This window comes from Sturnira hondurensis, unplaced genomic scaffold (assembly GCF_014824575.4).
Source record: "Sturnira hondurensis isolate 20B ecotype Veracruz unplaced genomic scaffold, ASM1482457v3 Scaffold0021632, whole genome shotgun sequence".
In the NCBI taxonomy this organism is placed as follows: Eukaryota; Metazoa; Chordata; class Mammalia; order Chiroptera; family Phyllostomidae; genus Sturnira; species Sturnira hondurensis.
In genome coordinates, this window is record NW_028094263.1 from 64,614 (window position 1) to 89,947 (window position 25,334).

At 41.8% G+C, this 25,334-nt stretch overlaps 1 protein-coding gene and 2 non-coding genes across 3 annotated transcripts in view; all 3 read left to right on the top strand.

Moving 5' to 3' along the window:
* Positions 1-25,334, top strand: part of BRCA1 (BRCA1 DNA repair associated) — a 53,693-nt gene that overhangs the window by 18,901 nt on the left and 9,458 nt on the right. The window contains 11 exon segments of the mRNA XM_037033501.1: positions 1,154-1,199; positions 2,435-2,511; positions 3,124-3,240; positions 6,837-6,925; positions 9,501-9,672; positions 14,231-14,354; positions 16,541-16,731; positions 19,688-19,995; positions 22,267-22,354; positions 24,438-24,515; positions 25,058-25,098. Coding sequence (XP_036889396.1) covers positions 1,154-1,199; positions 2,435-2,511; positions 3,124-3,240; positions 6,837-6,925; positions 9,501-9,672; positions 14,231-14,354; positions 16,541-16,731; positions 19,688-19,995; positions 22,267-22,354; positions 24,438-24,515; positions 25,058-25,098 — 1,331 coding nt within the window.
* Positions 16,885-17,008, top strand: LOC118978248 (small nucleolar RNA ACA64). The gene has a single exon (XR_005064675.1). It is a non-coding gene; the product is annotated as a small nucleolar RNA ACA64 (small nucleolar RNA).
* Positions 17,918-18,054, top strand: LOC118978244 (small nucleolar RNA SNORA51). Its single transcript, XR_005064671.1, has one exon. It is a non-coding gene; the product is annotated as a small nucleolar RNA SNORA51 (small nucleolar RNA).

Here is a 25,334-nt window from a genome sequence, read left to right on the forward strand (position 1 = left end):
AAGAACACATGGAGGGTTAGCAACAGGGGAGTGGGAGAAGGCACAGAAAATAGCATAGATGGTAGGCAGAAAATGGATAGGGGGGAGGGCGAGAATAGTGGCGGAAATATAGAATCTAAAGAACTTGAGACACGTGGTTATGAACTAAGGGTGGGAGAATGGTGGGGGAGGGAGTGTGCAGGTGGAGGGGAATGAAGGGGGGAATAGAACAACTGTAATGGTATAATCAATAAAATATATTTAAAAAAAAAGAATATGATTGGTTGGTGACATTTGGAAGGATCCAAAATAAATTGTGCTAGACTAGAAAGACTTTTTTTAAGACCTTATTTATTTTTAGAGAAAGGGAAAGGGAGGGAGAAAAAAGGCGAGAAACATCAATGTGTGGTTGTCTCTCACACATCCCCAACTGGGGACCAGGCATGTGCCCTGACTGGGGATCAAACGAGCGACCGTTCGGTTCCCAGGCTGGTGCTCAATCCACTGAGCCACACCAGCCAAGGCAGGAAAGACTTCAAAGAAGAGCTGAGCTCAGTTCAGGTAATTTTCTCCAATTGTCTTATCCTTTGGAATGTATTTACAATTAGAAAGAGTGGCACTGCTTTGGGCTCCTAAGTGCTACCATATGTTTACCGTGGCACTTACCAGATTCTCTGGCAATTACTTGTATGTCTTTTTCCCTCTTAAAAACTCAAGTTCCTAGACTTACGAATTTTTTATTTTGATTATTTTTGTGACACAACAATAATCAAAATTATAATAGCTAATATTTAGGAGCACTTAGTGTAATCCAGGCCCTGTTGTACTTTCCTTGTAAAATGCACTTGAGAGGCCTGACGAACCCCATGAGGCTGTTACTATTACATTTATTTTACAGACAAGGAAAATAAGGCACAGAGAGGTAGTGAAGCTCGCAAGTGGCCGAGCCAGGATTCAAACCTAGAAATCTGGCTTCATAGCCTGTGCTTGTAACTACTTCTCTGTATTGCCTGACACGCGTGTCATTGTGCCTGCCATATAGTAGGTTTTTAGTAAGTACTTCTTGAATTAATATCTGCTTTGCAAAAAGTACTTCTTTTTTTTTTTTTTTTTTTTTAGTTTAACCTTTCAGTACAGATTCTTTTATTGATTTGGCATTTGTTGAATTTTTTAGGATCCGATTCTTCTGAAGATACAGTTAATAAAGGAAGTTATTACAGGTGAGTCAAAGGGAGCCTTCATCTATGAAACTGGTGTTTTTGTATTGTTAATATTAAGGTTTGGTGATTTTTTTTTTTAGGTTAGAATAATGGCATTAAAACAGACCATTTTCTTTAATCTCATTTTATAGCTGTGAAAATACCCTTTATGTTTGTTTAAATTCTTTTGTTAAAATAACAGCTCTTCACGGACTCACAGCAGATGGTTCTGCTCTGTGCTAGCTTAGCTCCTCATGCACAGTAGTAGTGACACAGTGGTAATCGTGGTCGATAAAAATATTTTAGGGCTCTTTTTTTATTATTTTGAGCTGTTATTATTTATTTTTAGAGAGAGGTGGAGGGAGGGAGGAAGAGAGAGACGGAAAGATCAATGTGAAAGAGAAACATCAATCAGTTGCTTTTCATATACACCCCAACAGGGGACCAAACCTGCAACCTAGGCATGTGCCCTGACTGGGAATCAAACTGACAAGCTTTTGCTTTGAGGAATGATGCCCAACCAACTGAGCCACACTGGTCAGGACTAGAGGACTCCATTTTTCTTTGTTTCCTCTGTTTCTCAATTCTATCTATTCGTCAAACTTTACCTATGGGAATTATACAAAAATCTCTAAGAAGCCCCAAACTGTGTTACCTGACAAATTGCTTCACTTAGAAATTACTGCTTGACCTTAAGATCTGTAATATCTTGTGTGAACTATAATGATGTCATTGCCAATCAGAATTTGTTTGCAAATAGCTTTTTCCTAATCTCTCAATTGAGAGCAAGTGGTTTTTAGCCTGAAAGGAAGTACAGGTGGCAGAGGTATATTGTTTGGGTACTCTTGGGATATCTACCTCATCCCAGTACCCCTGTTTTAGATATCTTTGTTCTTGCTTTCTGATTAAAATATACTTTTAAGTTTTGCGGTAATGTTTTTTGTTTGTCTTTGTTTTACTGTCTTTTGGTCATGGTTTGTATTTAAATGGGCTGTCATTTAAATTTTGATTCTCATTCGCTTGTCCATAAAGCGGTGTTCTGCATTCTTGCTCTCTGGTTTTGGAGCCTGTGTGTCAGTCACTGACCCTTTCATTTTGACTTGTAGTTACTAAAGAGCAGCTTTCCAAAAGTGAATTAAATTGATCAGCTCACTGCCACCTGCCTAAAGGATCTAAAATACTTGATTTCGCTCATCTGACAACTCTTTGAGCACATAGCTAGTGTTTCTCATTAAGGCCTTTTTCCCCCCCTACAGTGTGGGAGATCATGGTCTATTGCCGATCACCCCCGAAGGAGCCAGGGCTGAAGCTGGTTCGAGTTCTGCGAAAAAGGGTAATGGCAGGTCTTCTCCACATAGTAGACACTGGAGAAGAATGGGTAGATACAGCACTGTGATTAGATTATTCTGAAGACCATTTTAGGCCATTTATAATTCACATCATCTCCTGGCGGAGGAAGAGCATCATTCTTTCTCTGATGTTATGGTACAACCTGGTCTGTTTCAACGGCACTAAACTGATAATGGTGGTAATAGTACCCTATGTGGCTGGTTGTTGCCTTTTACTTTAAATTTATGTGTTTATATTTCATCTTTTGCATACTGGTATTTAAATACCGGGTGTATGAGTCTGAAGATAGAACACAGCACAGTATGTCTGATGCCCAGTCTGTTTTTACTGCGCTGTTACAGGTTATAGAAATAAGGGGTGCGGTTTATGAGGGGAAAGAATTCTGAAACTTAAATTCTAATCTTGAGTGGAACTAATGAGAATCTAGGAATTATGTGAAAGAGTTTGAGCTATGTTTTTAGTATACTTGGTTGTTTAAAAAGATAGTGTCTCCAAAAATAGCCAGTTGTTTCATTTCTACCCCCAAGTTGTATTAAGTGTGTATTTTTCCATGATAATTTGTCGTTAATCACCTGTTATTTTTGTATACTTACAGCTGCTTGTGAGTTTTCTGAGGACATAACAAATATCGAACATTGTCAGTCCAGTAATAAAGATTTGACCACCACTGAGAAGAAGCATGCACCTGAGAAGCTTCCAGAGAAGTCTCAGGGTATTTCTGTTTCAAACTTGCATGTGCCCCCACGGGGCACAAGCACTCCTGCCGGCTCATTACAGCATGAGGACAGCAGTTCACTGCTCAGTAAAGACAAGATGGGTGTAGAAAAGGCTGAGTTCTGTCATGCAAGCAAGCAGCCTGGCTTAGCAAGGAGCCAGCAGAGCAGATGGGCCGAAAGTAAAGAAACACGCGATGATGGGCAGACTCCCAGCGCAGAGAAGAGGGTAGTTCCGAATGCCGATCCCCAGGATGGGAGAAGAGAATCGCCTTCCTCCGACCATCCGAGAGATTCCCAAGATGTTCCTTGGATAACACGGAGTAGTAGCATACAGAAAGTGAACGAGTGGTTTTCCAGACGTGAGGAAATACTAGCTTCCGATGGCTCCCATGTTGGGAGGCCTGAGTCAAACGTGGAAGTAGCTGATGCAGTAGAAGTTCTGAATGAAGTGGATGGGTATCCTGGTTCTCCGGAGAAGAGAGCCTCACTGGCCAGTGAGCCTCATGGTGCTTTACTATGTGGAAGTGAAAGAGTCCACTCCAAACCAGTAGAAAGTAATATTGAAGATAAAATATTTGGGAAAACCTATCGGAGGAAGGCAAGCCTCCCTAACCTGAGCCACGTAACTGACAATCTAACTATAGGAGCATCTGCTCCAGGACCTCAGGTGACGCAGGAGCGGCCCTTCACAAATAAACTGAAGCGTAAAAGGAGAACGACGCCGGGCCTTCATCCAGAGGATTTTATCAAGAAAGATTTGACAGTTGTTCCAAAGACTCCTGAAAAGATAATTGAGGGAACTGACCAAGTAGAACAGAATGGCTGTGTGATGAATATTACTAATAATGATCATGGGAGTGAAACAAAAGGTGATTATGTTCAGAATGAGAAAAATTCTAACCCAGCAGAACCACTGGAAAAAGAATCTGCTTTCAGAACTAAAGCTGAACCTATAAGCAGCAGCATAAGCAACATGGAACTGGAATTAAATGTCCATAGTTCAAAAGCACCCAAGAAGACTAAGCTGAGGAAGAAGACCACTACCAAGCATATTTATGCACTTGAACTCGTAGTCAGTAAAAATCCGAGCCCACCTACTCATACTGAACTGCAGATTGATAGTTGTTCTAGCAGTGAGGAGACGAAGGAAAAACATTCTGAGCAAATACCAGTCAGACAGAGCAAAAAGCTTCAACAAGGTAAAGAACCTGCAACTGGAGCCAACAAGAGCAACAAGTCAAATGAACAAATAAATAAAAGACTTGCCAGTGATGCTTTTCCAGAACTAAATGTAATGAACGTATCTGGTGTTTTTACTAGTGGTTCCGGTTCTACTAAACTTAAAGAATTTGTTGATTCTAACCTTCAAAGAGAGGAAATAGAAGAGAACCTAGGAACAATTCAAGTGTCTAACAGCACCAAAGACTTCAAACACCTGATATTCGGTGGAGGAAGAAGTTTGCAGACTGACAGATCTATGGAGAGTACCGATATTTTATTGGTACCTGACACTGACTATGACACTCAGGATAGTGTGTCCCTGCTGGCTCCTGACAGTGCAGGGAAGGCAAAAACAGCACCAGATCAACGTGTGGGTGGGTGTGCGGCAATTGGAAACCCAAAGGAGCTTATCCATGATTGTTCTAATGACACAGAGGGTGTTAAGGATCTCCTGAGATGTGAGGTTCAGGAGACAAGCGTAGAAATGGAAGAGAGTGAACTTGATACACAGTATATACAGAATACATTTAAGGTTTCAAAGCGTCAGTCATTTGCTCTGTGTTCAAATCCAGAAAAGGACTATGCAGCTGTCTGTGCCCACTCCAGGTCCACAAGGAAACAAAGTGCAAAAGTCACTCTTGAATGTGGGCAAAAAGAAGAAAATCGGGGAGAGAAAGAATTTAATGTGGAGCAAGTACAGCCACCTCACACAACGGCAGGCTTTCCTGAGGTTTGTGAGGAAGACAAGAAGCCAGGAGAGTATGCTAAATATAGCGTGAAAGGAATCTCTAGGCCCTGTCAGTCATCTCAGTTCAGAGGCAATGACACTGAACTCACTATTGAAAATAAATACAGAATTTCACAAAACCCATATCATATACCATCCATTTCTCCTGTCAGGTCATCCTTACTTAAAACTGTAAGTAAGGAAAACCTGTCAGAGGGGAAGTCTGAGGAACGTTCAGTGTCACCTGCAAGAGCAATGGGAAATGAGAACATCATTCGAAGTACAGCGGGCACCATGAGCCAGAATCGAACTAGAGAAAGTGCTGTTAGAGCAGGCAGCTCCAGCAGTACTAATGAAGTAGGCTCCAGTGGTGAGAATATTCCAGCAGAACCAGGCAGAAACAGAGGATCAAAATTAAGTGCTGTTCTCAGATTAGGTCTCATGCAACCCGAAGTCGATAGGCCAGGTCTTCCTCTGAGTAATTGTAAAGAACCTGAAATAAGACGGCAAGAAGATGGGGGAGTAGTGCAGGCTGTTAGTGCAGATTTCTCTCCATGTCAAATTTTAGATGACCTAGAACAGCCTCTGGGAAGTAGTCCTGCTTTTCAGGTTTGTTCTGAGACCCCAGAGGACCTATTAAGTGATGACAAGCTAAAAGAGAATGACGGCTTTGCTAAAAGTGGCATTGAGGAAAGATCTGCTGTTTTCAGCAAAAGTGTCCCAAAAGAATTCAGAAGGAGCCCCAGTCCCTTAGCCCTCACACGCTTGGCTCAGGGGCACCAGAGAAGGGCCAGGAAACTAGAGTCTTCAGAAGAGGACACGTCTAGTGAGGACGAAGAGCTGCCCTGCTTCCAGCACTTACTGTTTGGTAAAGTCACCAACGTACGTTCTGCATCTCCCAGACCCAGTGCTGTTGCCACGGAGAGTCCACCTAAGAAAACGGAGGAGAACCAAATACCTTTAAAGAGTAGCTTAAATAATTGCAGTAACCAGGTAACATCAGCAAAGGCGTCCCAGGAGCGTCACCTTAGCGGAGAAGCAGGATGTTCTGTTAGCTTATTTTCCTCACAGTGCAGTGTAGCAGAAGATTTTGCCGCTAATACAAACAGCCAGGACTCTTTTGTGATGTTTGATTCTCATTTTAAACAAGTGAGCCATCAGTCTGAAAACGAGGAAGTTCTGAGTGACAAGGAATTGGTCTCAGATGATGAGGAAAGGGAGCCCGGCCTGGAAGAGGATAATCCAGAAGAGCGCAGTGTGGATTCAGACTTAGGTATTGGAGCTGTCTTTTATAGAAATGAACTAGGTGTTAGTCCTTTGAGGGAGCACGTTTTATGAGTTTCCAAGTATATTTAAAGAAACTGCTTCTTCAACTTTAATAAGCATGTTCCTTCTAAGGTGCTTTTCCTTAAAAGTCCTTCACCTAGCTGGAACATTGCTCAATGGCTGAGTGGTTGGTGGACTTGCCTCTGGCTTTCATTGTCGTGATTTCTGGAGGAAATCCGGGTGTCCCAAAACAAGGAGCGTAATCACTTTTTATAACAGGAAAGTGATCTTTCTCCTGCCAGTGGGAAGAAACAGCTACAGCAGATTGCAGTGTTGGCTGTTTTTACATCTGAATCTCTCTTTTTATTATCATTTAAGATGAAGCAGCAGCTGAGTACGAGAGTGAAATGGGCCTCTCTGAAGACTCTTCAGGGCTGCCCTCTCAGAGCGATATTTTAACCACTCAGGTAAAAAGCACGCGCAGATGTTTGTGTGGCGTCTTCCGCGTTCAGGCGCATGCATCCTGCAGTCTCCCACTAGCCTGTATCATCCCTGAGAGTCAGTGGTGTGACAGCTGTGTGTGCTACCTTGTCCCCTCAAGTCAGGTGATAATCACCTATTTAGATGCAACTCATGCAGCATTATTTCCTACATACCACTGAGCTCATTAACACTAAATACTGAATTTAATGAACAAGCTAAGTGTCCAGCCTGCTGGCCACATGTGGCCCACGATGGCTATGAATGCGGCCCAACACAAAAGCATAAATTTACCTAAAACCTTTTTTTTTGCTCATCAGTTTTCATTAGTGTTTGTGTATATAAGGTGTGGCCCAGAGACCCCAAAAGGTTGGACACCCCTGATAGCTGCTGAACTCTCAAATCCCGTTTGCTCTATGGCAAAAACGGGAGGGCCATGTGTTCCACTCTGGTCTGTGGGAGCATTAGCAGTAAGGGATCATCTGTTGAAGTATGGTTGGTGGGAACTTCTGAAGGAGATCATTGAACTGGGCCTTGCAAGATGAGAAGAAATTTTCCAGGTGGAAAGGGAAGGGAGGCAGCAGTCCAGGCAAAGGCACAAAAGGTATGAAATGCCCAGGAAGCACAAAATTGTCCTGTGTGACGAGAAAACAGGGCATATGGGTGCTTCAGGAGAGAAATAAAAGATGAGAGGGTTGAGCGTGGGCTGCAAACCAACCAGTTGCTAGTTCGATTCCCAGTCAGGGCACATGTCTGGGTTGCAGGCCAGGTCCCCAGTGGGGGCCACATGAGAGGCAACCATACATTGATGTTTCTCTACCTCTCTTTCTCCTTCCCTTTCCTTCTCTCTAAAAATAAATTAATTAATTAAATCTTTAAAAAAAAAAAGATGAGAGGGTATGGAGGGCCTTTTGAATGCTATGCTTAGCAGTTTGGACTTTCCCCTGCAGGCTATAATGGGGGTGGTAAGGTAGTTTTCAGAGGCATTAACTTAGCAGTGGCATGCCCCCAAGGTCCTTATGGAAGATGCTAAACATGCTTTTAAGGAATTTCCACAGTGTAGCTGTATTAAAAGTAGAAATCAGACTAGCAAAGTTGGAAATGGAAGCGGAGGGCTAATTTGAGAAACACTTAAGAATTAGAATCAAGAAAACTTGGTAACCAATTTGGTTTTGGTCTCCCAAATGTATCCGTCCAATTGCCTGCAGGGGAATTGTCCAAGCTATAAAGTAATTCTTTTGGGGAATCCCAGAGGACAGTTAACTAATTTTCCCACTACTGCTTTTGCTGGATTTTAGAACCTGTTTAATGGCCACATAGAGGGTAGATGTGATGGTCGTGACAGTAGTATCCAAGACAGCTTCTAAAGCTTATAGGTACCCGTGGTTTCGGTCCAACCCGACTTAGGCGAGCCCTTTTCGCTTGGCAGTGGAACTGCCCACAGGCACCACAGGGTGGCAGTGGTGCTGTCGCAGACTTCCGCAGCAGAGCAGTCTCGGGGCAGTGCTGGAAGCCTTCGTGGAGCTGGGAATACGTGTTCTAGTCATGAAAACCTCCTGCAAACTGTGAACTCAGTGTAGCAGGAGAAAGTAGATGGCTAGTTTTTTTTTGGGGGGGGGGCAAAGTTGTTTTCAAGCATCAAAAGAAGAAATAGGAGGGTGAAACAATCTGTGTTTCCCCAGGGTTTGCTGGCAACCATTAATGTTCTCTCAAAGTAAGGAAGAAAGGTCTGTTTTGTAAATCTCCTTGATTATCAGTTAACTTTGCTTATCGAAAACCTTGTATTTAGCAGATCTCCTTCTGACATGAGCCTGTGTGTGAAGAAGAGTCCATTGTCTTGAGTTGAGAACAGTAACTGTCCTTACAGGGTTTCCCAGGGTCCCTTCCCTCACACAGGCCCTCCTCCGTGACGTTCTCTAGGTACAGTCGCCATCTAGAATGGCAGTGCCATGTGGACTGTGTCCCCGGCGCTAGGACAGTGTGGGACATGTAATAGATGGTCAACAAACAGCTATCGAGTGAACAAAGAGCTAAACTAAGGAAGTCGCTCTGTCCTTTCTGTTAGAAACTACGTGTTCAAAGAGTCCCAGAAAAAGAAGTGTTCCCACGAGCCAGAAATGAGACATTTTTGTGTGGACTAACCCAAATCGCTTCTGAGTCCCACAATACTAAGTCTTTGAAACACGGCCTGTGTGAAATGTTAACAGAGTCATGCTAATTTTAAATATCAAAAGTGTTTAAGCACCTTAATTATTTTTTTGCTCCTGAGCTTTTAAAAGAAAGTGCTGTGATAACTTCAAAAGGACAACACAATAAAGCAAGTCTATTAGGGAGAGTTTGATGGACTTTTTTTTTTTTACTCCTTTAATATCATTCTGAACTAATTTCATGGGCATTAATTGCACGAATATGGTCGGATTAAAAGTCGTTCAGCCAGAACTTATAATTCCATACCAGGTGATTTTAATTCCCATGCTAAAATTAATTGGTATGACATTCTTGCGTTCTAGCCAATTTCTAGAAGAGTGTAACTTTCTTGGGGTTGTTTTCCTGTCTTTGCAGCAGAGAGACACCATGCAGGATAACCTGATGAAGATCAAGCAGGAGATGGACCAGCTGGAAGCTGTGTTGGAGCAGCAGGAGTGCCAGCCTCCCAACAGGCCCCCTTTCCTCAGAGCTGATGCTTGCGCGTCTGAGGACCTACTGAATCTGGAGCGCAACACGTCAGAGAAAGGTTTGAAATATTGGCCCAATGCCTCTTAAGCAAAAGTCTTCCCTTCCCTAAGTCTTTATCTCCAGAAAGACGTTGACCTGGCTTGAACATTTTGTGATCTTTGCTCAACCTAAATTTTTTTGAATCACTCCATGGTTCTTGTACTTGCTTAGAATTAAGGTACCATTCGGAGAGACCAAGAGAGTCATTGAGTGTCCTTGTCTGATGGGGACCCACAGTGAGGACAGGCTGTGGGGAGCCCGCAGGAAGCTGAGTGTAGTGGAGAGATTGGAAATAGGTGATCCCCATCAGTTTGGAAAGCTTATCTTTTAAAAAAAACATTCATATTCCTTATACCACCTGTGTCAGACCACAAAGCCCTATTCCATGTGCTTTCTGGTTTATAGGAAGAGATGCCCTTTACTTCAGGAACTGCATCTTGATCCCAGAAAACCCAATGATGTGGCAGAGTCAGGTGTTTTATCCCAACACTATCGTTGTGAAAGACACGGGTGGCAAACACAAGGCCCAAGGGCTGAATCCAGCCCTCCACTTGGTCTTATCTGGCCTGACACCTTGTTTCTACCTGATGGCAGCGCCGAGTTCCTTGCCCCTAGTTAAGGAATAGTTACATTTACACAGTCCTAAAATTACATTTGGCCCTTTGAAGGCAGCTGTGAGGCTGATGTGGCGCCCGGTGAAAATGAGTTTGACACCACTGTTGTAAGAAATGAGAGCTAAGCTGAAGGATAGTGGCATAAATGAAGGACAGTAAAGGGAAATTTTGAGTAATTTTTAAAGTGGTACCTCAGTACTCATCATTAATTCATTCTGACAAGTGATGATTGAAGAAGCATTTTCTCTTGGCATCGTGACTCATACAAGTTTTAGCAAGTGTGATCAGTGACGAGCAAGCGCTGAGTGCTGAAACATTTCTCATCAAAATGCAATGAGTACCAGGATTGACGAGTTCTGAAGCCAGTGGTACCAGTGGTGCCGAGGTACCAATGTAACTGGAAAGAGCATTATGGAAAACCGCACATTGGGCAGGTTTTTAAATAGGGCAAATAGTTAGCCAAGTAGATGGGACGTTAAGCACAGGAATGGGTTTCAGAGGGAGAGCCGGTACTTACGAATGGGCAGGTATGGCGAGACCTCCCTAAGTGTTGCTCATTACTGTCTCAGTGATACCTACCCAGCTAACTTCGTGTTCACATCATTGCTTCCTTCCCCGAGTCCTGCTTGGGGCAGTTAGGCCTGCCTTTGAGTCTTTCTAGGAACTCTTAATTACTGAGAATTGTGGCCTTGGTCAGGGAGTGTGCCTTGGAGAATTTTCATGTCCGGGAGAAACGGTAGCTTATGGGTGAGAAGTTATAAACTCAGTTAGTATGGCAGTGGTTCAGATGCATTTCCTTAAGTACTTTCTGTCACTGTAGCTTCGTTAGTTCACAGCCCGGGTAATGAAGCCCAAAGTCTAGGCCCCAGTCCACTTCTCTTCTTTAAGGTGCTTTTACATCCTCAGTCTAAAAACAGACTAGACTTTTAATTTTTGTGCACAACTTACAAAATGTTATTATCTGGCTTTGATCGTGTGTGTAAATCTATCTCCTCTTTGGGGACAGGGTGTTTATTTTTTCCTGAAGACCTGTAAACAGATTGTTTCTTTGTGGCTTCCTTGTTTGAATTTTATTTTATAGATGCCATATTTTCATACATTTTTATTATGGATTTGAACCTTTTTGAAAATTTCTGAATCTCTGTATAAAACCTTTTTGTTAGGTTTTACTTTATTCTTGGTAGTGAACTTACTCATTGTTCTAGGGTCATCGCATCAAATGTCCTCCCCTCAGCATAGATCTGCCCTACTGTTTATCTAAAGGTCATTCTTAAGCCTGCATAATATTTTTGTGTAGCACCGGCTGGGTAGCTCAGTTGGTTAGAGCATCATCACAATACATCAAGGCTGCGGGTTCAATCCCTGGTCAGGGCACATACAATAATCAACTAATGAGTGTATAAATAAGTGTACACTCAACTAATGAGTATATCAATGTTTTTTTCTCTCTCTGTCCCCACTTTCTCTAAAACAATAAAAAAAAATTTATACATGTGTGTTTACTTATCCATTATAAATTATACGTGCCTCCCTCTGTAGGTATAGTTTTTTTCTTTTTTTAAGATTCTGTTTATTTATTTTTAGAGAGAGGGAAGGGGAAAGAGAAACAGAGGGACAGACATCAATGTGTGGGTTACCTTTCATGTGCTCCCAACTGGGGGCCTGGCCCACAACCCAGGCATGTGCCCTGAGCGGGAATCGAACCAGCAACCTTTTGATTCACAGTCCCGCAATCAATCCACTGAGCCACACAAGCCAGGGCTAAAGTTATTTTATATCAGGCACTTTGTTGTTTTTTTCCTCCTGGATTACCTGTCATTCATAAAGTAAACATTACCATTTGTAAGATCATAGTCCGTTATAACAGAAGTGATTTTTCAGACACAGCTGAGCTTTTTTTTTTTTTTTATCCCATAGCACATTTATTCCTGGAGGCACTTGTTAAAAATTCCTAGGCTCCTCCCCTGGAAGCTCTCAATCAACTGGGTAGATGGGATATGTGCTTTTTAAAGCTGAATTTCACTGTGAGTTCTGTATTTTATAGTCTATCATTTCTTCCTCTCTCTTCCCCAGTGTCTTTTCCTTTGATTCTCCCAATACTTTGCACAGTGCTTAGCCCATAATAGGCAGTCAGTAAATCCATTAAATGTTTTGTCTGGCCCATATTCCCTACCCATGAAAAATATAACATATAACATGTTCAGATGCTCAGATAAGGAAATGATTTAAGGGGGACTCTGGTATTGTCCCACTATCTGGGCTCTGGATCCCTGCATTTATGAAGTAAGGACTGAGGGACATGAAGAACAGAAAAAATTTTGCCCCATATTTTTAGGTACCGTTGAGTAATTGAATTCTAACTCGAGTTATTTTCTTCACAGCTCGATCCCATTGTAGGAAAAGGGAAGTGATACGCTACATGTGCACATGTGATGGAGTGACTTTCTCCTGTGTGTGCGTCTGAGGCTTCCTGCCCTTTTATTCTTTTAATCACCCTTCCCGACGGCTAGTTCTGTGTGGTGTGGTTCCTTAGAGCCTGTACATTACCCTTCACCAGTTATCACCCTATATTTGGGGGAAGTGATATCCTTATTAAAAAGCCTTGCGTACCCACATGAAAGAAAAACCTGCGTAGTTAGACTCTGCTCTCCCTGAGCAGCCGGTGGCTCCGAGGCAGAGTTCTTGCGTTCCTAGAAACTCTCAGGTCCCGCAAAGATGAGCACAGAGAAAACTATAAATAATGCATCTGAGAATTAACTCAGGAAATCAATAACTATTTCCCCCCAGGTCACCCAGTGTCCTTAAGAACAGTTTAATTAATGCAGCAATTTGTTTACAATTTTCTGCTTCAATTTCTGGATTCTAGCTTTTCTAATAAAAGCTGGAATAAATTACAGCCATCAGTGACTTTTTAATGAATAGATGACATTTGTAATTTTAAGTATTTGTTTTTGCTTTTTAAATATTTCTGCCTTTAAGCTACTTCCTAGAAAGCAGTGGCTCAGTAATACATGTGGAAGAATTAATAAATAAGGAGGATAATACTAATGTGTCAGGACTTTGCCCGGGTCTGTTCTCTGTTGTCTCCTTTCTTGGGCCATTTCATCGTTAGTTCCATGAAGTCAGGGTTCCAGAAGAAGTCAGCGCCTTGGTTTTGTTTTTGAGGGGCAGGGGGTTGGTTTGTTCTGTTTCTCTTACCAATTGAAAATCTGAAGCAGAATATCACCTGTTTTTTCTTTTTCATGTGCCACCTTCCCTCTCATTTTCCCACGTAAAAGCTCACATCCATTTTATAATCTTTGATGTGGAGACAGTAGGGATGGAAAAGGGAATGTTCTTTGCTTTCCAGTACTGTCTCTTCCCTGTTATCTAAGGGGATTTCAGTATAATTTAGTATCCTGTAAAGATTTAAAAAAATATTCCCTATCCTTGTTTTCTTATCAGGACCAAAAAATTATAAATCTTTGGAGGTTTTTTCAGCCTTGACTCGGGTATCGTTTACCCACTCTTTTTTTTTTTAATCTTTTTTTTTTAAGATTTTTATTTATTTATCTTTAGAGGGCAAGGAAAGGAGAGAGGGATAGAAACATCAATGTATGGTTGCCTCTCGTGAGTCCCCTGCTGGGAACTGGCCTGCAACCCAGGCATGTGCCCTGACTGGGAATCGAACCGCGATGGTGGGTGGTTCGCAGGCCCGCACTCAACCACTGAGCTACGCCAGCCAGGGCTACCCACTCTTAAGGGGTTCTTTTTTATTTATTTTTTAGTTCTGGATCACTTGTGTTTATGAAATCTAGTGCTGGATCACTTGTGTTTATGAAATTCTGTCCAATGTACTTGCATAAAAACCAATTTGATCATCATGGGTTGCTGCTTTTGAAAAAAAATTGATACACTCACCTGAATTATCACCTTCAGAACAAGGCAGTAAATTTCTTTGTTTTCTCGTTTCTTTTAAAACAGTATTAACGTCAGCGAAAAGTAGCGAATATCCTAGGAGTCAGGATCCGGAAAGCCTTACCGCAGACAAGGTTGAAGAGCGTCTGGGTAGTTCCACTGGGAAGTGTAGAGGAACAGCCGAGGGAAGGTAAGAATTAAACGTCAGTGTGCTGTCTGGGTAACATCTGCTTACACCGAACTCTTACTGTTAAATATTTTTGCCATGCTGCTATCTCTACTTTTTGTTTTTGGTTTTTATTTTTTCCTAAGATTTTATTTATTTATTTTCAGAGACATGGGAAGGGAGGGAGAAAGAGAGGGAGAGAAACATCAGTGTGTGAGAGACACATCAACTGGTTTCCTCTTGTACACCCTCAACCTGGGACCTGGCCCACAGCTCGGGCATGTGCGCTGACCAGGAACTGAACCAGCGACCCTTCGGTTTGCAGGCCAGGGCTCAATCCCCTGAGCCACGCCAGCCAGGGCTAGGGTACTTTTTTGCATGATTATACACAGGCTTTTTGGACCTAAGGCGTGAGCTACAGCGTGAGAAATGTATGATACATCTGTTCCTTCTGGAGGTCAGAAAACAGTATAAAACTAAAACATAAACAAGCCTGGAGGCTAATGGCAGAGTTCTCCAGGGCAGCCCTTGCCCCAATTAAAGGAAAGATTTTGCCCTTAATCTATTGATTTATTCCAGGAACTATTCACAGTATCTTTCAGGGTGTCTGTTCAAACTGCTGTTGAGATTAGACTGCATAGAACTGTATATTTTCGAAAATACTTTACCCACTTTCTCATTTGCTCTTTCCAGCAGCATTGTGAGGGTAAAAGGGTAAGTTCTGGGCTCTTACTCCTGTTGGGTAGTCAGAAGGGTCTCAGAGCCATTCGGGTCCAATCTCACTGCTCCAGGAAGGAGAGGAATTCGTATTTGAGTTCCTACTCAGTGTATATCTATCTGTCTTTCTGATGGTCGTGGCAAAGTTGTCAAAAGTCTAATCACACCATCTGTTCCAAACCTTTTGGATTGGCTGAGATATATTTTTGAGGCTGGGGTACTAGCCCTGTGTCCGACAGAATTAAAAGGTCTGTCCTCCATAGGCACTAAACCCATGTTTATTTACTTATTTCTATTGTTAAAAATATTTTTTATTATATTTTATTGATTATGCTTTATTTGTCCCAATATTGTCCCCTTTGCCCACCTCCACCCAGCACTCTCCATTCCCTCAGGCAATCCCCACACCATTGTTTATGTCCAGACGCAATTAAACCCATGTTTAGAGGTAATGACTTCATTGTTAAATGCTTTAACTAGTTGAGCTAACCACGCATTTAATTTCAGACCAAATATTTCTGCCCTTCCTCCCCCTTCCCCTAAGAGATTTCTGTTAACGAACCTACACATTTGATTGAACTTCCTTCCACTAGACTACTTGAGATCCAAAGTTTAGGTCTTGCTCATCTTTAATCCACAGGGCTTAGTTTTAGTGCCTGACTCACAGTAAACACCCAATAATTAATTAAATTAAGTGGCTGATCTCTGGGGTCCTGTAAATCTGTTAAATATCACCCTGGCCAGTATGGCTCAGTGGGTTGGGTGTCCTCCTATGAACCGAAGCGTCGCCAGTTTGTTCCTGGTTAGGGCATGTGCCTGGGTTTCGGGCCAGATCCCCAGTTGGAGCGCATCTGAGGGGTAACCAATTGATGTTTCTCTTGCACATTGATGTTTTTCTTCCTTCCCCTCTCTCTAAAATAAATAAATAAAATCTTTAAAAAAAATAAATCTCTTAAGTATTTTATTCTGCAAAGTCCTAAAATCCGAAAGAGTAAAGGAATTACTGTGTGTATAAACTCTTCTATCAATATTTTATAACTGGCTTTTGTTCTTAGAATGACTTGACATTGAAAAGGCAAGAGATAGGGATGAGTCTATGAATTGTGCTAAAACTGGGTAGAAAGAATGAGTGTAACGATGTCAAAGTTAATCAACTTTCTACTTTCATGAGAGGATATATTTCATGAGAGGATGTGATTCTAACACATCCATAGGGACTCATGAATTTGAGTAAGCGGCAGTAGGTAATTTGCTGAAATTTGCTGACGTGCTTGTAAACAACTAGGAGATGTACTTACTGCCTCAGACCAGATCCTAAGGGGAGATGTTCTTTGTCACCCCTGACAGGTTGGGAATCGTGAGTCCAGACTTTTGGCCATCACTTGGGTATCACTGTGACAATGAGCTATTTCTCTTATGCTTTGGCTGCCCTGAAAGTGTACGTCTTTTGACAGAAAGCTGTGGTGATGGTTTTCTTGTTTCATTCTTTCTAGGTCTTCCCCTTCTAAATCCCAGTTGTTAGATGGTAAGCAGGATATGCACAGCTGCTCACAGAGTCTTCAGAACACAAATTGTCCATCTCAAAAGGAGCTCATTAAGGGCATTGGCATGGAGGAGCAACAACCGACCAAGTCTGAAGCCCAAGATTTAATGAAGCCGTCTTACTTGTCAAGACAAGATCTCGGTAATATCTCATCTGCTCTGTTGGAGAAAACACTTTTATTTTACTCTGAATCTTACCTAAACGTATTCTGGTTAATGACCCTTCAGAGGTATTGGTATATCATGAATGCGTCTGGTATACTTAAACCCATTTTTAAAAAATAGCTTGATCAGCGTTGGTTGAAAAATCACCTGCGGCTCTGTCCATGACCATGGGTGAGATTTGGCACCCAGAGTCACCGGGGCCTCAGCTCCCCACCCATTTGGTGTGGGGAGGTGAAACCCAGGCCCCGACACGTGTAAAAAGAAATAAATAAATAAAAATTAAAAATAGCTTGAATGTAAATCCCAGTTTACTTGAAAATTATTGCAGTTCTTAATTTGTCTATATTGGTTTAACTTTTTGAAAATGAGAGAGTCTTCATCCTCTAAATATTTTATTTCAACTGTTAGATAAAAGTTCTAGAGCCGTAGAATAAAATTTTAGGTCTGTCCTTGATTGAAAAATGAGTCAAATCTCCAAAGTAAGTTCTTATTTTCTGAATAAATGAATATAAATGACTCTATATGTTATGCCTTATAAATCACTTTAAATGAATGGTATGTTTTATGGCTTGTAAATCAAAGTTTGAATTACTAAAGAAAATTCTAAATGAACCCTCAAAAACACATTATCATAAAAGGTGCTCTTTGTCATCTAAATGCAGTATTTGGTCATTTTAATTAGGGTCATTTTAGGAATCTCATACATTGTGCTGAGCTGTGCTTACTTCCTGATGGAGTGAAATTTCCTGAAATGTTTCTGGGGTGGTCTTCTATTTTCAATTGGGTGATGATACCTGATGATATTAAATGAAAAAAGTAATTGATATCATCATGGATGACAAAACAAAATTTGATCTATTTTCCCTTCAATAAACCAATAAACTTCAATCTATTTTCCCTCCCCTCACTAAAATACTATATGTGCATTGCCAAACAGTTGGATAATATAGATAATAAAAAAGGGATATTTAAACTGGATAAAATAAATGACGAAAGTTATAGAAAGCATACCTTATAATGTTGCATGTCATGGATTCTAAGACACAAATTTTTTTGCATGTTAGGACTCTAAACTAGGATGGCATCTTAAAATCAATGGCATCTTTCCTTTAAAAAATTTTTAGTTGCAGTAAAAAATGCATAACATAAAATTTATCATCTTTGGCCTCCTGGTGCTTACCATGGGCTGTGTTCTCACACGGGCCTGCACAGGAAGAGGCGGCAGAGCAAATTCACCCTGTGCACACCTCGGCCCTGGCCCTGGCCCTGTGCCTGGTCTGTGTTGAGTGGGGGGACATGGAGGAAAAAAAGACCAAAAAAAATTATCATCTTAACCACTTTTAAGTGTTTGATAGTGTTAAGTATATTCTCACTCTGGTGCAGCTGTTCTCTAGAATTTGTTCATTTTGCAAAACCGAAACTTTACCTATTAAATAGCAACTCCCCATTTCCCCTTACCCTCTCCCCTGGCAACCACCATTCTGCAGGTTGCCCCGAGTTTGGCTACTTTAAAAACCTCATATGAGCCCTGGCTGGTGTAGCTCAGTGGATTGAGCGTGGGCCTGCGAACCACACGATCACAGTTCGATTCCCAGTCAGGGCACGTGCCTGGGTTGCAGGCCAGTTCCCAGCAGGGGACTCACAAGAGGCAACCTGATATTTCTCTCCTTTTCTCCTTCCCTTCCCCTCTAAAGATAAATAAATAAAATCTTTCCCAAAAAACCAAGACCTTAAAAAAAAAAAAAAAAACTCATATGAGTGAGTGGCCCTGGCCGTTGTGGTTGGAGCGTCCTGTGCACTGGAAGGTCTCAGGTTCGATTCCCGATCAGGGCACATACTTGCAATCAGGTTGCAAGTTCAGCCCTGGGATCTTTCTCTCTCACATCAATGTTTCTGTCATCTTTTCCCTTCCTCTCTCTGTAAAAGCAGTAAATGTATCCTCAGGCAAGGATTAAATATACATGTTTATATATATAAATTTACATTTATGTAAGTATATATATTTGTATTTACATATAAAAATGTCTTTACATAAATATAAAAATACATGCTTAAATACCTCACATAAGTGGAATAGTACAGTATTTGTCTTTTTGTGACTGACTTTTTTCACTTAGCATAATGTCCTCAAGGTTCATCCATGTTTATAGCATGTGACTGGATTTTCTTCTTCTTATAAAGCTATTCGTTTAGCTTTTTAAAAACCATTATATGTATATACCACATTTTATTTATCCGTCATCCATTGATAGACCCATGGGTTGCTTCCACTCTTGGCTGCCGTAAACAGTGCTGCAGTGAGCATAGGTGTGTGCATTTTGCTGTTTTATTGTGATTCATCATAATGGATGGAGAGTGCTCCATTGGAACAGCTGTGTCAATCTATTATTGGACATTCAGGGTGTTTCTAAAACTTGACAGTTGTGAACAATATTGCAGTGAACATTTCCATGACTAAACCTGTACATGCATCTTTTATTCCCTTAGGGTACATTTCTAAAACTTGCATTACTGACTGAAAGTATAAACACACAAGACTCTTGAAATATAATGCCAAATAGTCCTTTAGAAAAGTTAAGCCACATTACACCTCCACCAGTAGTATATTAGCACACCCATTTTTTTTTTTCATCTAAATTGACCAATTTTTTTGAAGGTTTTATTTGTTTTTAGAGAGGGGGGAGTGAGGGAGAGAAACTTCAATGTGCGAGAGAAACATCGATAGGTTGCCTCTCGCACACCCAAAATGTGGGACCTGGCCTGCAACCCAGGCTGTGCCCTGACGGGAACTAGTGGCCTTTTTGGTTTGCAGAACAGGGCCCTACCCACTGAACCAAGGCTTGATCTATCTATTTAATTCTTAGCAGAGACTAGACTTTGTAATCTGAGATCCATTGTCATGTAAATTAAACTTCTTCCCCCATTCCTGTCAGAGGGAACCCCTTCCCTAGAATCTGGAGTCAGACTCTTTGATGACCCCGAGTCTGACCCCTATGAAGACAGAGCCCCGGAGCCAGCGCCTGTGTGCAGCATGCCTGCTTCGACCTCTGCGTCGACAGTACCCCAATTCCAAGTTGAAGGATCTGCCAAGAATCCAGCTACTCCTCAAACTACTAATGCTGCTGGGTATGATGTGAAGGAAGAAAGTGTGAGCAGGGAGAAGCCAGACGTGGTATCCTCAGCAAAAACAGTGAACAGAAGAATATCAATGGTGGCATCTGGCTTGACCCAAAAAGAATTAGTAAGTTTAGCCATGTGCATTTCCCTGGTGACTGACACTGCGTTAATATACTACAAAAACTGGTTTTGAATGGGCTTTAGCAATAAATAACTTACAGGAAGAAATCTAGGAAATAGAAAAAGTTCTATGTGATTTAATTTCCATTACTAATTTCAGACACTTTGGACCTGGATAAAACGATAGCATGGGTTACTTTGTATATATTTACTTAAGGAAATAATTATTAAATATTTAGAAAGATTATAGTTTTGGGTGTGATATAGAGTGTTTAATTTTAATTTTATTTCTGTTTTAAGAAGCAAGTAGGTGTAGCTAGCTCTACGCTCCAGAAGGCATCTTTTCCCCACCCTGGTTCGCATGTTGAGAGCGCACACAGGCATGATTAACTGAATTCAAACTGGTTCCAAGCTCACCTCCAGCTAATGACATTTCTCCAGTGTTTATTTGCTTTGTCCTGGCTGGTGACCCACATGTGTAATAGCCTGCCCTATCATTTCTGCCCTACAACAGCCCCTCTTTCCTATTAGGATTTTGACATGTCTTTGGTCCCCTCATGGGGAAAACAGGAATTTGTTTCACACTGTGGGAAAATACTCATTAAAATATTAAGATCAATGAAACATTGTTTCTGTTTGGACTGAGTGTAGATTTCAGACATCTTAGGAAACTTACCTCCCCTGTAACTAATCACCACTGGTATCACTTCATAGAAAAATAATTGCGTGACTGTATCTTAAAGAACCATGACAAGATAACACACTAGAGTATCAAATTGATTCAGTGGTAGGTGTGATTTATGACACACTGAGAGATGACCCAGTCATTCCTAGAATCTTTCTTGCTATATCCTTCCTGGGATAAGAATTCTTTCTCATTCTCATCCTCAGTTCTCTATGGGCAGCAGCTCAGCATCACATTCTCGGTGGCCTGCGTGTCCCACTACTGAAAGGGCAAAGTGAGCTGTGCCCCGGAAGGTCCGATGAGCAAACTCTCATCGGCAGTTCTAGAATTCTAATTCACAAGCAGGTACCCAGGCCAGCTGTTTGCTCTCCACATTCGTGCCTGTGTCTGTGTTACTCTTGACCATCTGCCTACATACCTAGAATTCCCATTTATTTGTTGAAAATTAGCATTCCTTGTTTCGTGAGTTCAGCTTCTCAGAAATGGCTAAAATGATCTAATCGCTCTTGCCATGGGCACCTCTGAGCCGCAGATCAGACTATAAGTGGCTTGGGTACATACTGTCTTTCAACAAGCAAAGAGGGAAACTTCAGCTCCATTCAGACTTGCTGAAGTGTGGTAAATTTATCATGAAAGCTGCTGACTGTATCACACGTGATTAATTCTGAAGCCCATATTAGGATGATCTTTTCAGCAGTTGCTCTTCTGTCTGAACACTTTCAAGGCTGGGATTTCAGCAATTAATCAGCTCAGAATTGCTAATGATCCTGGCAGAGGGCAGTGGCAAAAGTGGGGAGGATACCATTGGCTTCTCTAGCCTGCCTTTTGGTGCCCGGTGGCAATATGGAAGGAGGTGGCATGAAAGAAAGATGGCCTGATCTCCATTGCAGCATTGTGCAGCGGGTAAATATTGGCGTGGGTGGCATAGCTAATAAATGGTGGCCTTGGTAAACACTGTTATTTACCAAACAGGAGCTACTAACTGTGTCAACTGTGTCCGTAATGGATCTGGCTCATTTCTTTATCTGCTTGGGGGTGGGGGGCAGGTGTTGATAGATAATAGCTAGATGGCTCTAGATTTCTTTTTTGAAATAATATAAATTTCTTCCAGTTCTTCTCCTTAAGAGGAATTGAGAGTTTTTGCACTCTTGACTTGAATCTCTTATAACTCTCAGAGGATTGTATCTTGTCTTTAAGCCACGTATCTATAGAGTAACTTTGTAGTAACTAGTGTAGGCTAGTTACCTCTCCACTTATATAGTGTAAGCTGATAAATCTAAATTATAGTATTGTAGAGTATCGTTCTGCAAGGGAGCCCAGTGATACCTGCTGTGAAAGGGAATATTAATATTATTTTGAATCGTTGGTCATACTTCATGTCTCCTAGCATTACTACTGTAGAATTTCTTCCTCTGATTTATATGTAATTCGTGTTAGATTGCTATTTACCTTGAGACTCCAGACATGTCCGAATAAAAAGAATGTACCTTTTCTGAGGGAAAAAATGGGGATTCAAAGCTAGGATAACTAATGCTCTAAGCTATGCACTAGAGGTGATTTATAATCATGTAATCTTTTATTTGATTTCAGATGCTTGTGCACAAGTTCGCCAGAAAACACCACATCGCTGTGACTGACCTAATTACTGAAGAGACCACTCACGTCATTATGAAAACAGGTACACCAAGGGCCTTCGTAGCACGCGTCGCACCTGTCGCATAGAACTCTGAGGAAAGGGGAGTATCTGTTAGGCACAGCACAGGCAAAAGTCTTCCATTAGTCTGTCAGTAATTATCTGGCGAAAGAAAAATTAGTTTTGCTATTTCCTGACCCCCTTTTGTTTTGGATTAAGGTTTGAGAGTGGCCACCCTGGCCAGTGCCGCCCACTTCGTTGGAGCACTGTCCCATAAACCGAAAGGGGGCGGGGTTTGATTTCTGGCTGAGGCACATGCCTAGGTTACAGGTTCAGTCCCCAGTTGGGGTGCACACAAGAGGCAGCCGATCCATGTTTCTCTTTCATATCAATGTTTCTCTCTCTCCCTTTCCTTCTTTCTAAAATCAATAAGCATGCCCTCATAAGGATAAAAAAAATAAATAAATTTTATAAAAAAGATGTGGAGAGCGGTGAGCCAGAACAACAGACCACTTCTATTAGTCCACCCTGCCCCGACTGCTCTGTGGGAGGGGCTTTCTGGTAAGGCAGAGCTCAAGTCCCCGAGGGACAGACGGGGACGAGGAGAATGGGACGCAAGTGAGTCTTTATTCAGAATCGGTGGTTGGAAACCCCAGCCCCATCGACGCCGTATCCTCGCTTCACACAAACAGTAGTTTGAGGGTGGTTGGCAGTTTTTCAGGAAATGAGTCCTGTGTCAGCTCTGAGATAGCCTAGCGTGTGAAGAAGGAGAAACAGGAGAAAAAATTCATATGTCCTACACCTTTTCCTTTTAAAATCGTAAAAGGACTCCCGTGATTACGGAGACCCTCCGGGCTTTTAGTTGACTGTGAGCTAAACCTGAGTGAACATTTCAGGGCTGCTAAAAAGCTAGTTTGAAAGTGGGCCTCATTAATACAGGCCTTACGTCTGGAACAACTGAAGTGAAAGTCCTGACCCCCCTACTGTATTCTCTGCTGGAGCGCCTGCCTGGAAGATACATGCTCTGTTTTGAGCACCATGCCTTCTCTTTAAGCTGGTTGCCAACACGTTAGAGAGCATTTTTCCAGAGGTAGGTGGTGAGGATGGGAAGAGAGAATTCAGAACGAGGTTATTTGAAGAACAGATGGAGGAATGAGAAGACTTAAGGGAATGAGACCACTGTCTTCAAAGATTTGAAGAGTTGTTGTCTGGAAGAGTAGGTAGGCTTGTTCATGGGCTCCAGGGAGCAAACACCAGTGCCTGCAGCACACGGGAGAGACAGCTCTTAAAAGCTTTTGGGCAAAATTGACTTACAGGAAACACAGTGGTCCGCTCTGTTCACATCGCTGCAGGTCCTCGAGTAGAGGGTCCAGACTCCTTGCCAGGGACGCATCGCCTTAGAACCTCTAAGATGTTCAGTTTCTACTGTATATGGATCATACCACAGGGTCAGAGGGTAATACAGGAACCAAATGCCAGAAAATAGTACCTTCAAATCAGGTACTATTTTATTTTCTTTTTTTAAATTTGTTTATTTAAAGATTTTATTCATTTATTTTTAGAGGGGAGGCATGAGAGGCAAACATACATTTCTCTCCCCCTTCCCTTCCCTCTAAAGATAAATGAATAAAATCTTTTAAAAAATATTTTGTATTTTCCTGTCCTTCTCAGGGGAACTAGGGCATTAGGATTCCCCAGGTAGAAATCTGGGGGTGAAAATCGGTCACTTACATTGACAGGTAAGATACAGGATTTCAGCAATATTCTGCTCTCCTTTCACATTTTGCCATCCAGTAAAATAGATCTTCCCCATCCACATGCATCAGTACTACAATGTGGATACACAGGAACGGGTGTCTCTAGCTAGTCTTGGCATCTAGAAGGTAGGGCAGACATTTTCTCTGGTTTTAATTCCATATCAGTCTTTTCCGGCTTCCAAAGACCCACACATGTTGGCTATAATGAGGGGTGCTTCCAGCCTCTGATTCTATCACCAGGGTGTTGGAATCATCGATCCAGATTGATTTCAGCTCATGTATGGAGCTGGTGCTCTTTGGCTTGTTAGAGCAGCACTTCCTGACTTTGTTTTCAGCTTCTGCTAATCCTTTGGATGTTTTTCATTCTGCAGATGCTGAGTTTGTGTGTGAACGGACACTGAAATATTTTCTGGGAATTGCAGGAGGAAAATGGGTAGTTAGCTATTTCTGTAAGTACAGTGTTCTTCTCCCTTCCTCCCTTTGACACCTCAGAATTGCATTTTTACACCTAACATTTTAACACCTAAGGGTTTGGGTTTTGTTTGTTTTTTTTTGCTGGTGCTGAATCTGAATTACCAAAGGGTCTTTAACGATAACACTAGATAACACTAAACTAGCTTTATCTTTAACACATATCTCTTTGTTCAGATAAGCTGGTAATGTTTTGGGAAATGGAGTTCTTTTTATAACTAATAGGGCCTAATCTGTCCCTAGCAACGCTAGGGTTAACATAGAAAGGAGGGATTTATTTAATAATAGGCAGAAATTTGCCTGGATCAGGCACTGTTACAATGTTTGGATTAAGCATCAGCTGTGTCTCCAGAAGGAAATCTCTGCCACGAGTCTTATTAACGAGCCGTGGCTTTATTCATAGGGGCCTCTGCTCGGTGTTATTCCTCCCGAGCTCTCTTGTGAATCGCTTCATTGTCCACCTCCGTGAAAAGAGCGTGTTCTTCTGCATTGTGACCTGTCTCTTCTGTGATTTCTTTAGGGGTGACCCAGTCTGTTAAAGAAAAAAAGATTCTAGATGAGGTAGGTACTTGATGTTACAAACTAATCAGAGAGATTTGACGCCATCGAGTCACACAAACGCTGGAAATTTAGCTGCTTCCATCCTTGCACAACGTGCCACAGATTTCCCTTGATGGCAGGAATCATCCAGAGTTACACAGAGCAGCCCTGACCGGTGCAGCTCAGTTGGTTGGTCATCGTCCCGCAAAGTAGAAGGTTGCCAGTTTGATTCCTGGTCAAGGCACATGCCTGGGTTG